Consider the following 13,447-nt stretch of genomic DNA (forward strand, 5'->3'; position numbering starts at 1 on the left):
TTAACATCTGCAGCTGTACACACATGTTAGCTTTGACATACACTTTAAAGAACAGAAGAATATGAATTAAATGCGCTTAAATCAAGCCCTTAAAGATACATTTTAAGCGCTAAAGACATCAAATCTTTAATTTTCCTGTTTTATTTCTTTCCCCCCTCATTAACTAGTATGTCGGACTGTTGTATCATAAAATTTTACTTTTAACATACGCATTAAAGAATAGAAGAATGTGTGTTTTATCATGCTTAAACCAAGCCGTTAAAGATATCATTAAAGTGCTAAAGACATCAAATCTTAAATTTTTCTACTCTATTTCTTTCTTTTTTCAATAATAATGCGTATGTAAAGTTCTTTTGTATCCTCAATATTAGTTTTTTTTTTTCTGCTATATTTTTTAGATTAATTATTATGTGTTAGGCTGTTATATATCATGATAAATTGGAGGGGTCATTCAGACTAGAGTAATGGTGTAGTAAAAAAAAACAAATAAAAAACAATCAAAAACATGAATGTAGCAGAGGATTTTGGTTTTGACACAATCAGACATTTACGCCATAAATTGACACAGAAAAGTGGTGCAGCAGAATTCACCAGAATGCAGGAAATTAAGTGTTTGATTATCAAAATTCGCTGGTGGATGACCCCCACAATCCTATTTTATACTTCCACCTCCCAAAATGATTAAACAAAATCTTTGACATTGGTGGTAAATGAGTGTCAGGGCATAAAAAGACCTCACCTTCAAAATATCACTAAAGTTAACACGTACTCACCAGGAAGGGATTCAAAGGAACTGCAAAGAGAAACAAATTAACTTAAAAAAAAAGACACAAATTGGCTCAAAGAAACACAAAGCAACTACAACAAGATACAAAAGCAGAAAAAAGATGCACAACAAGTACAAAGACATGCGAAACAATGTCACAAAATAAGGCTAAACAACTGTAAGTGTTCCAGTTCTCCGTGTTTGTAGGAGAGGTGGGAGGCCTTTTCCATATCTGCTCAGAAAGCAAATAATCTGCCCCTGCCTATGCACAATATTATTTTCAAATTTCTAAAGTTAACTGCAGTCAAGTTCTTTTTTTTTTATGTTTGTTTTGTACTATTAAAGTGTTTTCAACACTTAAAACCTGACTGCAGCACGGATTCATGGGGTTTAAAGTTGCAAGCTTATAAAATATATAAGCCTTTCCATCCAGGACGATTATCACAGGAAAAAGATAACGTGAATTCATTCATAAAACCTTTCTGTATTCACATCCTTCATTCAGTTCAAAGTGAAACCAGGTCACAGGACAGGTTAGCTTCAAATGTTGAATGGGGGAAGAGTTTCCAGTCCAAGCCTTTTACTACAGGAATGATCTATAAAACAAAAAGATGGGAATTACATTTTGAAGACAGACTTTACATTTTGTCTGAAGTCAGTGCTTCTTCTGCGGTGATCAGGTGAGAAAAAAACAGAGTCCATCTCTTCAAAACTGTTAATGTATAGAGTGTGAAATACAACTGCAATGTGATTCCAGTGTTTGAAGTTTAATCAGGACGTCAAACCAAATGACAGTAGTAGTGCAACTTGCAGTAGTAGCCGTCATGTAAAAAAGGGACAAACACAAATGACATTGCAACAAAAGCTTGAAGGCAAGAACTCAATTTTGTAAGGTCTTTTTGACTGTAACTTTGCAAAGTAAAACCCAGGACCTTAACTTTACTTTAAAAAAAATGTTTAAAAAAGAGTTGTTCTGGGTTTAACTTTGCAAACACATCCAGATAACTTTAGATTCCTACTTCATGGAGCAAGCTAATTTACCAGGTAAAGATACACATCTATCTCCAACTAAAGGGATAATTTCTCTTCACCTCCACACCTGGGGGCTTCAGTAACTCTGCAGGAGCAGATTTCGGTGTTTTTAATATTCTTCATGATAAATAATGAAGCGCCAAAGCACGTGGGAGATCAAGGACTGGGTTATCTTTGATCTATTTGGGCCAGACTGCAACACTAGAATGAATTTACATCTGTTCAAGATACTCATGGAAGAATTTGAAACCCCTGTGAAACTCAATGCGACAGACTCCTAAATACATCAGTACACTTATTTAAGACAAACAAATAAACTACACTAATGCCACACTCGCGTGCGCACACACACGAACACACGAACACACGCTCAGAAACCTGATAAATAAATCTAAAGGATAATAATTAAAACTGAGATGTTCAGCAGATGGTATATAATACAAGTCAAGAACAATATCAGGCTTCTCTGCACCTGCCCAGTGAGCTAATCAAATATCATGTAGACCCCTCATCCCTGTCAGCATGTCCAGTTCACACCAGGACAAAAAAACGCAGTAGTTGAGTGTACTTAGAGTACTTTAAAGCGCTTGATTTCACTCATACATGCTGGATTTTGAGGCTTTTTTAGGTGTCTGAAAAAGTGAATCAAGAATACTTCAAGTACTTGAGATGTATTTTAACAATGATCTGATTCTTAAATCACGCCTTTGCCCAATAAAATAATGCTCTGTCCAGTGCTCAATAATGCCTGTTAGCTTATAATATCCATCCACACAAAAGGTGATGACAGAAACCACACAGTTTGGTTTTTTTTTTATCGTTGACCAGTTAAGACGATAAAGCACAAAAGCGCTGTGTCCACCTTGCAGCTGCACCATTGACATGTCTTTCCCTTTGAAAGGAAATGAGGTGTCCTGTTCTGCCCCCTGCAGGTGAGAGCTGAGAGAGCATCCTGCTCAGAGCTTTACAGGAAGACAAACTCATCACTGTTTCTTCTGTTGTTACTCCTGCCAAGTTTGCCCGGGGGCAGGATATGGGCTGCAGGTCCACTGTGATTACTGCTGTGACCCTCAAGTCCGTAATCCTGACCCCGGCCCTCTACGAAGGTAAAGATGGGGTACTTCTCCTTCGACGATGACAGAGCCTGGGAGGACAACGAAATCAAGTTAAGTCAACAAAGCATCAAAAAATGCTACAGAACATGTCATAGATTCAGTGACTCAACGAGAAAATGTCCAGAGAGTACAAGAATATCTAGCGAGTCCACACTGTTTGTAAAAACCACAGCTGTAACAAATTCTAACTTTTGTTGGTGATGAATCTCTCACTTTCATAATTAGTTGACTTCCTGAAATTGTTTGTCTTATGTTCAACCCGCAGTAAAGGAATAAACATTGACTTTACAAGATATAAAAGAAGGACAAGCGGCAAATATAACTTTCTCAAATCTGTCAAGTCAAAACAATGCTCATGTGCCCACTGTTATGATTTTGAGGTTGCACAGTGAAATTGTGTTTGTATATCTACACACTTGTGTATCGTGTGTTAAAAGTGTACGATGCAGGAATTCCCCCGTTACTTTTTGTGGACAGTATCTGCCAACAAAAGAAGCCAACCAAGCCAGATTCACTCTCGTTTCGCAGCAAGGTTTGTCCTCTTGGCATTCAGCCTCGCTAGATTTGCATTTAAGTACTGTGTCTGCAATTTTCATAGCTTCCTCTTAAATGCATTCTGCTTATGGTGTGGCACCTGGTCACTACCTTTTTATAAAGTCTCAACCTCACCTGTATGCTGTGCCCGGGAGTTTCCTGAACACAGCAAAATAAGAAGGGAATACAAAAAAAAGGCAGGGGGCAGAGTCTCTGCAGATAAATACACCAGCACACACTTCTAGAGGATAATAAGCGATCATTGAGACAGATTACTTCTATATGAATATGAGTAAAATTCTGCATAGTATGCCTTTAAATGTGTAGGCCCTGGTTGATCTTTCTGGTAAACTGACTGTGGCAGCTCAGAGTGTATTCATCATGTATTAAGGCGCCTCCTTTGCAGTGCTCCAGAGTCCAATCAGATTGAACTTTGACAAAAGTCACTGATTTGATATAGTCTCAGTGGGGTTGGCCTCCCATCCATGAACTATTGTTCTTTGTTTTTTTTATATTCCTGTTTTACTGAATGGTCAAATACTACAAGCAAAAGAGAAAAAAGGATACTGCCTGGCTGCAGTGAGCGTAAGAAAAGTGTACAACCTGTATAATTTAAAACTTTGTGTACTGCTGCTGTTTGCCCATCAGCCATGCAAACACCTGAAGGTTATGTTTACAGCCCAAAATACTCCATTCCCTTTCTACTTATTCCACAGGTGGTCCATCTTTGATTCCTTTTATTGCCTCCCCTGCTCATGTCTTAGTCCATCCCATCTGAGATATGAGCAAGGAGGAGAGAAGAATTGAGGCAACAGGTGTTTCACACAATAAAGAATCCGTGCTTAGGAGTAGTCATTTTAAAGTTACGTTGATTAAATATGGCACGTCAGCTACCATGGTTTATATATTCCATCTGTGTGTCACGCCACATTTGTACGTCACAGGTGTCAAAAAGACTTTTGCGAAGGATGCATTGTGCATCATCTCTCCTCAAGATGCATTTTATAATTTTGAGACATCCTTCAAGATGGCAATTTTGAGATCACAGGCAGGAGGAAAGGGAAGCAAGGAAACACAAATTTCACCAAGCAAATTTTGGTCGGAGTTTAATGGGCTGCACATGAGCCACTAGGATTAGCTCAGCGAACAATAGAGTGAATAACTGTACAGGTGATTCCAGGAAGCTGACTGACTCCAGCCTGACAGCTACATATTTAAAGGCTTAAGCTCCTGTGCACTCGCCTCCCTCCACTCCCTGCCAGCATGTTGTGTTTTGCACTTTTGTAAATGATTGTAAAAAGTATCATTCAAGTATCTTCAATAGACCTGAGATCTGTAGGAGGTGTAGGATTTTTGGTGAAACTTGTGAAACGTTGTGAAACAGCTTAGGAAGTTACATTTTTTTATTCTCTTCATTTATTCATGCTATGACATTTAAAATCAGTTCGTGGCAAGAGGGCGCACAAACTCACCACACTAACAGCAGAACACAGAGACTCAAAGTCCTTCTTGTTCTTGGCGTAAAAGCCGATGGTGCAGCTGGGATCCATGCGGTTGAAGGGCATCTTCTTAGGAGAGCTACAGTGGAACGACTAGACAGCGACCGACGGGGACAGAGGTCATACAGTGAAGGTCAATAAGAGTTCATGACAGGACATGTTATTTAACAGTCAGTGCAGTCAAAACACTATTGTGCATGAAAGTCACACGGTCAAAGTATTATATGATCTGATAAAGAAAAACAGATAAAAAAAAGCCAGGATGAGTGGAGTGAGAGAGAGATAGTGACAACAATGTGAAGAGAGAAGAAGGATATGCAACACACCTCCAGTGAGAAGTTGACTTGTGAGACATCCACCACAGGCTGGCAGTAGTGAGGGTCCAAATACAGCAGCTGCTCATCTAACAGACGGGAAGGAGAAGAGAGGAAGAGGAATTGAAACATTGTATGAAAGTATAAAATCACCACCTGTCAGGTGCTTATCAGTTGACCACAAATGGACAAATGGCTCAGTCACATATTTGCTGTTCCCTTTTCTTCCTTTCCCATTTTCCACTGACCCACAATGCAGCTGTCATGGTTGAGTGGTGATGCTGATACCAACTGCAATAAGCTGCAGTTTCCTTTAGCCATCATTAAATGCCGGCACCCAGAAAAATCTATAATTAAATTTAAAAGTATTAATGTGTTTCCCACAGCATGACAGTAGGCGGGTTTCCATTAACCCTAAAATGAATGAAATATGCCTAATGGAAACACGGCAATTTAAAAAAACAACAACAAAAACCTCCCACTTATTACAAAAACATTTTTACACTCGCAAGAGGTGGTTTTTCAGGCAATTTGAAAAAGCCATATTTCACAAAACTGCAGTGGAAATGCTTTTTTGACTGTTATAGGTCACATGATACTATGGCTAAGAGCTTGTCGGTAGGAACTGGCTACCTCAGGCATGATGCAGCAGGAGCCACAAGAGGTGTTATTGCATCGCAGAACTCTTCAAAAATTGAGCGGATAATCTGGGAGTTTTAAATCCACAATTCCTCTCAGCAGCAGTTTGTAACTTACAGGGTGGATAACTGATCTGTTGATCCCTTCACAGCTGCTTAGATAGTTTCATTGGGTGAGAGGAGCAGCTTATGTAAGTAAATGCAAACTTTCAGAATGAATGGTTAAGTTTCACTTTCACCACACCTGATTTTCTGCTGCTTTGTTTGCGCCTTAAGTACGCTCTGCGCTCTGGGAGTGTGGTGCAATGAATGACCGAACAGTATAAATTTTCCAACAGCACTCCTAATGGATGATCTAACTTCAAAAACAGAAAACCTATTTGTGGTGGCAGATGTTTTAATTGTGGCAGGCCACTACAAATAATGGATGCGCTTTTTGCTGAGAAACCCTGTGTTTCTCAGCAAAAAGGTTTGGTTTCCAAAACAATTTTCACTTCTTCTTATTGATAATTTTGGGTGTCTTGTTAATAATTCTCAGAATCTTTGTTCCAGTAAGAAAAAATAAAAATTGCTGATTAGTAATGAATGTATTTTTGGAAAGTGTTGGTTGACGGGATATATAAGTCTATCACAGCCAGCGCTCTAGCTTTATTTTGGTTCTGACTGTAACTGCACAGCTTTGAAGAACAAAGTATGGCACCACTCCTTTAATTACATAATAATTGAAATTGACATTTTCAATAGGCCTTTGTATATTCCACAAGGAGCAAATGTTTGAAGGAGACTGGCCTGCCTTATGTGAACTATTATTACTGTACTGAAAACAGCAAACTGTTGAAGCAGAATGTATAATTGACCAAAAACCTAGGAGTCGTTATGAGCAAAAATAGCTAATGAGCCCAAAGCTTCTTGTTGTTATTGAATATCATGAATATTTTTAGTGTTACTGAGCTAATACCATGTTGTATTGTATTTAGTTAGTCAGTTTACCCTGTGGTTAGGAAAGGCTAACCAGCTGTCATAGTTTCACATCCACAATTCAAAGGCTATCACCATGGGAAAGATGAATCTCAAGAAAAACTGGTAGAGTGCACTCATGAATATCAAAAAACATTTGACTATTACAAAAATAGACTCTATATAAATACAGCTACAGTTATTTGTGGTTTACTCAGCCCCCCAGCAACTCACTGTGCACACAGCAGTTTTCAGTTTGCCAACCATTTACAGATGAGTCAGCCATGAAACAAACGGGAGTGTCAAGATTAAAGGGAGGCAGGAGTGGGAGTTCAACATGTTCAGTGCAAGCATATCACGTCTGGTTGATATTACAAGCGAAATTCCATTCTAAGGCAGATATTGCCAAAAATGTTGGCTTCTCTTTGGTCCTGACTCTTTATGCTGTTTCCAAAGAACACCAGGTCCATCCTCTAAATGAGGATTTTGTTCCTCATGCATGAAATGATCTTAAACTGTTGTGGCATTAATCAATGCTTGCATATTTCCCACTCTTCTTAAGCGAGATTAAATTTTAAGAGTGCCCAAGACCACACGTGACCCAGTACACGCAAAAGCCAACTTGTGGTTTGTGCTGTGAAGAACATATCAAAGATAAAAGGAGTTATGTCTCAGCAGGATTTGGAAAAACATTAATAGCATTAATTGCATTAATTTTCAGTAGACTTGACTTCTGTAACAGTGCCTTTACAGGTGTTTCTAAAAGATCGATCAGACAACTGCAGCTGATGTTGCTGTTGCTGTTCAAAATACTACTGTTGGTTTATAAAGCACTGCATGGTTTTAGTCCCAAATACATTTTTGACCTTCTGCTACAGTATGAAGCATCGAGACTCCTCAGGTCTTCTGGGACAGGTTTGCTTTGTGTCCCCAAAGTCAAGGCTGAACATGAGGAAGCAGCGTTTCACTTATAGGCACCACCACATCTCTGGAACAAACTTCCAGAAAACTGCAGGTCTGCTCCGACTCTGTTTTTGTTTTAGTCAAGACTGAGGACTATTCTATTTACTGCTGCCTTTTAATGAATCAAATATTTATTCATTTCTTTAAGTCCACAGTAACATTTGTTCTTGTATTTTATGCCTGTCTTAGTCTTCTCCAACTTTTTGACGGTGTTTTTAAATTGTATTTTAATGCCATTTTATAATGCATTTCTTTTGCACTCTTTCTCAATGCTTTTGATGTTTTATGTAAAGCACTTTAAATTGCCTTGTTGCCAAAATGTGCTATACCAATAAACTTGCCTTGTCTTAAACTATCAGTAATGGTGATAAAAATTTACTTTATAAAAAACATGGGAGGAAAATTAATCGGGGCTACCTGCTACTACCATAGAAGATGACACCACTTACTTCCTATAACTGAAAAATGATGGGCACTTCTTTTATTTTTTTTGTCCAAGTTTAATGTTACCTGTCAAATTTCAGTGGCTTTTAAGTTTGTCTGCTGCGCTTTGATGGGTTTACTTTGGAGTTTCCCTAGTGTAATTGCAAATTGCCTGGTATGATCCCAATTAAAGGTCAAACACATTCCATCAACATACTCAAGTGGTTGAGAACAGTTGTAAGTGCATGTTTTATGAATACCACGTAGGATTTTCTTCTTTGCTTCTTACTGCTTTGTGCAAGAACAAATATAAGAAAATAAGAAAACATTGATGCCCATTGTTCTTAAATCCCTTGCTTCCTTTCATTCTTTACAAAAATAAAAAGTTCTCACCTTGGAAGCCAACGAAGTACAGTGAATGCTTCGGTTTGCCTCCAATGATTCCGATACAACAATCCAGCTTTAGGATGTTCTGGAAATGGAAAAAAGACGTCAATGTGAGCTAAGAGATCTGAGACAGAACTTAAGTTTGAAAAAACAATTCTTGAGTAAATATTCCTCTGAGGAGCACAGAGGGGTTGAGTATGGATGGCTGTTGTGAGAGCTGAATATTCAGACCTTGACACATTCGATGTAGGACGGGTTGAGGGCCTCCCCTCCCAGACGTACAGGCACCAGTATGATGACAGACTTCCAGGCCTGGCTGGACGGATCAGGGGGAGTCTGGCTCAATGACATGTCACACAGATGCACCACATCCTCTTTGTACACTGCAGGGCACACAAACATGAGGAGAAAAGACTATTTTAGACATTCCCAAGAAGAATACATGTTGAAGCAAAGCAACATAATGTTATCTCTGAACTGGACAGGTGAGATTAGCTTCTATTCTGTTAATCTCACCTGTACAATCCTGAGCCACATATACAGCCAGGTTGTGGAGCACAGAGGTTCTGGCCACTGCTTTCCTGGGGAAAAAAAAGAAGAGAATTCACCATTCCAGTCAATGCTTAAGTTTGTAAATCATTTAAGAAAACGGTAAATCATTGCTTGTAAAAGAGCAACATCTCTTCAAATGCCCTTACCGCAGTATGTGTGCCACTATAGAAGGGCCATACCAGTCACCGGCCTTCTTCCCTGAACTTTTGCCAATCTCCACCAGCTGGTGAAGCCCAAAAGGTGCCGGGGGCTGATCCCCGAACCAGGTGAGCAGCTTGTGGTGGATGGGCTCTGCCTGCCTGTCCCTTACAGACTCAGGTCTCTTCCTCTGGCTGCATCTGGGAGCCTGATCACTCGTCAGGGACTTTTCAGGGGTGTTGGATCCTCGTGGAGAACCAAAAGACGGGATAGGGACCCCTCCAGCTCGGGCTGGGGACCGCGGTCTAAACACCTCAAAGTCCACATCGGTAAACTGCTGTGCATCTGGCCAAGCCCAATCTACAGGATACAGAAAGGTTTACACTTAGCAACCAAGTATGGCTAAAGATATGACGAATGCTTTTTTTAAAAAATTTCTTTAGTCTTTGGTTTTAAACAATCAAAGAGTAGGCTTCTTTTGAATGCCATTGTAATCAGCACTGACACAATGAAAAAATGTTCAATGAGACAGAACAGAAGACAGAAACACAAGAAGCCACCAGACAGACGAAAAATGTCTGCAGTAAAAATAATAAATAAATAACTCAGGATAAGTAAAGGACAAATGAAGAGACATCAACAGCAGGAAACACCATGAGTCAAACTGTGTAAACAAAAAATTGCCGGGTAGATATATAACGTGAAGAACACCAGAATAAGACAAAAATTACAGAGGGAAAGAGGTCAAATCCAGTGATAATGCACTGGATAAAAATATTTTAATAAACCTTAAAAAGAGAAGAGATCTGTAATATAAGCTGTCTTGAAGGAAAGTATTTACTTCAAGAGGGAGTATCTAAAATGTCGTTCCGTCTAGCAGGACGGATGGGTTTCACAGAAAAAAAAAAGATCAGTCAGCTTTTTGAAAATGTCCCATTTGGCTTACACGTGGTGCCCTTTATGTAAAAGTAATCTATACGTTCTGTGTGAAAGTAAAACTGTGTAACTGTGAGAGAGAGACAAACCTCTGGGCATCAAATGGACCAGGAGCCCCTGTGCCAGCAGCATCTGCCCACTGCGCAGCATGCACCCCCAGCCACAGTCTGTGGTCCAGGTGGAGCCCTCCAGCTGAGGGAACTCCCTCCTGTAGGTCAGCCAAATCCTGGACACAAAAGCCAGACGAAACCGCTCCACCTCGTCTGAGAGGAGACAAAGGGGAGGAGGGGAAGAGAGAAAACAAGAGAACACTTAACGCTGTGTTGACTCAAACTGTTTATAACCTGTATCTCATGTTTATCTGACATGAGACAGTTCAGTTTACATTTTTACGGTCTACTGCTTTGTGCTCTCTGATGTAAACCCAGCAACATTTCAGAGGAAAAGGGTTTACACTGCTGAGGTTAACCAAAACACACATCACTACAACACCTGCAGTCTATTTGTAGAGAAGAGACAAAGCATCTGAAAGGCACTTCTGATAAGAAATGGATCAAACTTTTGATTTTAAAGATATGTTTTTGTATTTACAGCTTACCTTCACTGTTGAGCAGATAAGAGTGTCCCAGGACAGTGACTGGTGAGATCTTGTTGAAGGAAGTTTTAGACTTGACAGTCCAACCTACAGAAAGAGAGGCAGGTAAAATGAAAGTTGGCAAAGTAGCAAATGAAGAAGGTTGATTAAGAATTTGTCAGATATTTGTCATGGTTTTTCTGCAGCCTGTTGACCTTGAAATACAATTCAAGACAGAAGCATCCACACACTCTTCCTTCAGGTACAAACCATATTTGACGTTGTTCCATGCTGACATCAGTTTGGCCTTCAGTTTGTCCATCTCGTCCGGCTCTCCCGTTGCCTCTTTGCTAGAATCTGAAGTCTGTGACGGCCGGAGACCGAAGCTGCCCTGCCGCTCCAGCGGCTGCTGCCTCCGGCTCTCCACCAGCTCATCCTGCATCACTCCCCCTACGTACTGCACCGCGCTGGGGGAAACGGAGTTCATGTCTCTGAGCCCTCAGAGCTGAACTCTGGCGATATTCATTGCAACACAGATCTGATAGGAGAAAGAAAATGAGGTAAATTATTGACTGTTGACAGGTGATCACATTCTTCACTCCGAACACTTTTCACACATGTCGAGAAACTCTTTAACTTACACTTAATATTTAATCAATAATGACAGGGTTCCTACTGCTTACAGCAAGTTAGATTCAATACTTTGTGATGCCACTATTAATGAAATTTAACACCAATATTACAATGACACAACATTTAAAAATAGATTAAAATTTTGATAAATTATTTTAAAAAATGGTGTTGGCAATTTGACATTTTTCAATACAATGTCATAAAAAATGACAAAAAATCATACTTCTCATGTCTTGGCACTTGAAAGATTTTGAAAGACCGATTTACGACATTTTAATATAGGCCCTTAATTAATTCTATGCCTTTTAAAACTTTTTAAGGATCCATGGGACAACATTAGCTTCAGTTTCTCCTCATTATGTAACCATTCCTATATCAGTCTATTGTATGGAACATACTGTATATTGCATGTCTGTCCTGGAACAGGGATCCTCCCCTGTTGATTTCCCTGAGGTTTCTTTCTTTTCCTCCCTGTTAGAGGATTTTTCTTGTGGATTTATACAGATCGTAAAGCTCCACAAGGCACATAAATCCTCTGCAAATGAATGAATAATGAAAATAATATTGAAAGCTGAAAGAAAGCTAGTAAGTAGACGAGTGTTTAGTTTATCTGCATTTCTCAGGCTATATGTTTCACACTCTAAAATCCACATGACTTTATTATACTGTAAGGGGAACGGGCACGACAACCAGCCTGCAGTCTGAAGGCAAGTCAACACTTCCTGAAAAATACAAATAAGTGCAAGGCTGTCATCATAAACTGAAGTCATCTGTCTTCAACTACTGTTTTCGCAACGAACAACACACAAAGGAAATTACCAGTGACTTTTCCACCCTGCCCTGAAACTGATGAGTAGTAGTTTCAACAAGGAACAGTAGGACGGTGTGTGATGAAGTGGAAATTTATGTGGAGAAAAAAAACGTCATGTGATTTGCATTTGACAACCGGCATGTCGAGCTTTTTCAGCGTCTGTGAAAGTCATCTGATTATGGTGTCTGTTACCATTCCTCACTGCAGATCAAGCAGCTACACCTCAAGCGACTGCTCGCCGCAGGACAGACATGCGTCTGTCACGACACGAGTAATGTGTGTGAGTGCGTGTGTGTGAGAGTCAGTGTAACGTTACTTTATGGCCAACACCTTCACAGTAATTTTAATGTGTCCGTTTGGTCCCAGTAACCAATATTTTTCTGTTAACGCAACATACAAGCCTAACAATCAAGTGACCGCCGTAATGTTACACCACCTTTAAGTATGGCTAATTCACCTGAAATTAAAGACTCGCCAGCTAACAGCTACTTACCTGCTGTAAAAGCCGGTTAAGCTGGTCGATACATTGCAGTTTTTTGACCCATTTCAGCGTTATTCTCTCTCTTCATCCACTACGGCAGTCTTCGCGGATCAATTTCAATGTAGCAGCTTGCTAAGGCTGGCTAACTTTAGCATTTCTAGATGTTAGCTTTTCGAGCCGCACTGTCCGTAAACATGAAGTGTTCAGTAAAGCACAGCTATTGTCAGCATGGTGCGGGTTCCTCCATTTAACAAACAAGCCAATTTGTTCACAGTGTAGCGAAAATAGTCCAGTACATAGCGGGTTTTTAGTGCCCTGACCAGCCGCCGCTTTAGCGTCTCCCTCTGACAGCAGAGGACATTCACTTCCTGTTGTCCTTTCCTGACGCAACGCCATTGGTTGAAGTAATGACGGTGAGAAGGATGATTGGATAATATTCGAGTAATCGCCATCAGCAGTGGCTTTTATTAACTTTATGTTATGTAATATGTAACCGAGTGTACAAATCATACGACAGTAAATAGATTAATTATATGTATTTAAATAGATATATGTATGATTTGTTAGCTGAGTAAAAATATTTTACACACAATGGTTTAAATAACCTCATCAAGTTTTTTTTCCACACTTATTATAGCTGGAAAAAACACTCGTGAAAAATGCTTAATTGTTCCTTCCCCTGCTAGCCGGAGAC

General features: G+C 39.7%; 1 protein-coding gene across 1 annotated transcript; it reads right to left on the reverse strand.

The window, feature by feature from the left end:
- Positions 1-1,517: 1,517 nt before the first annotated feature.
- Positions 1,518-13,106, reverse strand: atg4da (autophagy related 4D, cysteine peptidase a). The gene is made up of 11 exons (XM_042485811.1): positions 12,766-13,106; positions 11,099-11,366; positions 10,853-10,936; positions 10,344-10,517; positions 9,327-9,678; positions 9,145-9,209; positions 8,860-9,011; positions 8,635-8,713; positions 5,273-5,349; positions 4,920-5,039; positions 1,518-2,942 (listed from the first exon to the last, which is right to left on the reverse strand). The coding sequence occupies exons 2-11, from the start codon at positions 11,313-11,315 to the stop codon at positions 2,763-2,765; spliced, it is 1,500 nt and encodes a 499-aa protein (XP_042341745.1). The 5' UTR covers positions 11,316-11,366; positions 12,766-13,106; the 3' UTR covers positions 1,518-2,762.
- Positions 13,107-13,447: the final 341 nt, after the last annotated feature.

The sequence above is a fragment of the Plectropomus leopardus genome, chromosome 4, assembly GCF_008729295.1.
Source record: "Plectropomus leopardus isolate mb chromosome 4, YSFRI_Pleo_2.0, whole genome shotgun sequence".
In the NCBI taxonomy this organism is placed as follows: Eukaryota; Metazoa; Chordata; class Actinopteri; order Perciformes; family Serranidae; genus Plectropomus; species Plectropomus leopardus.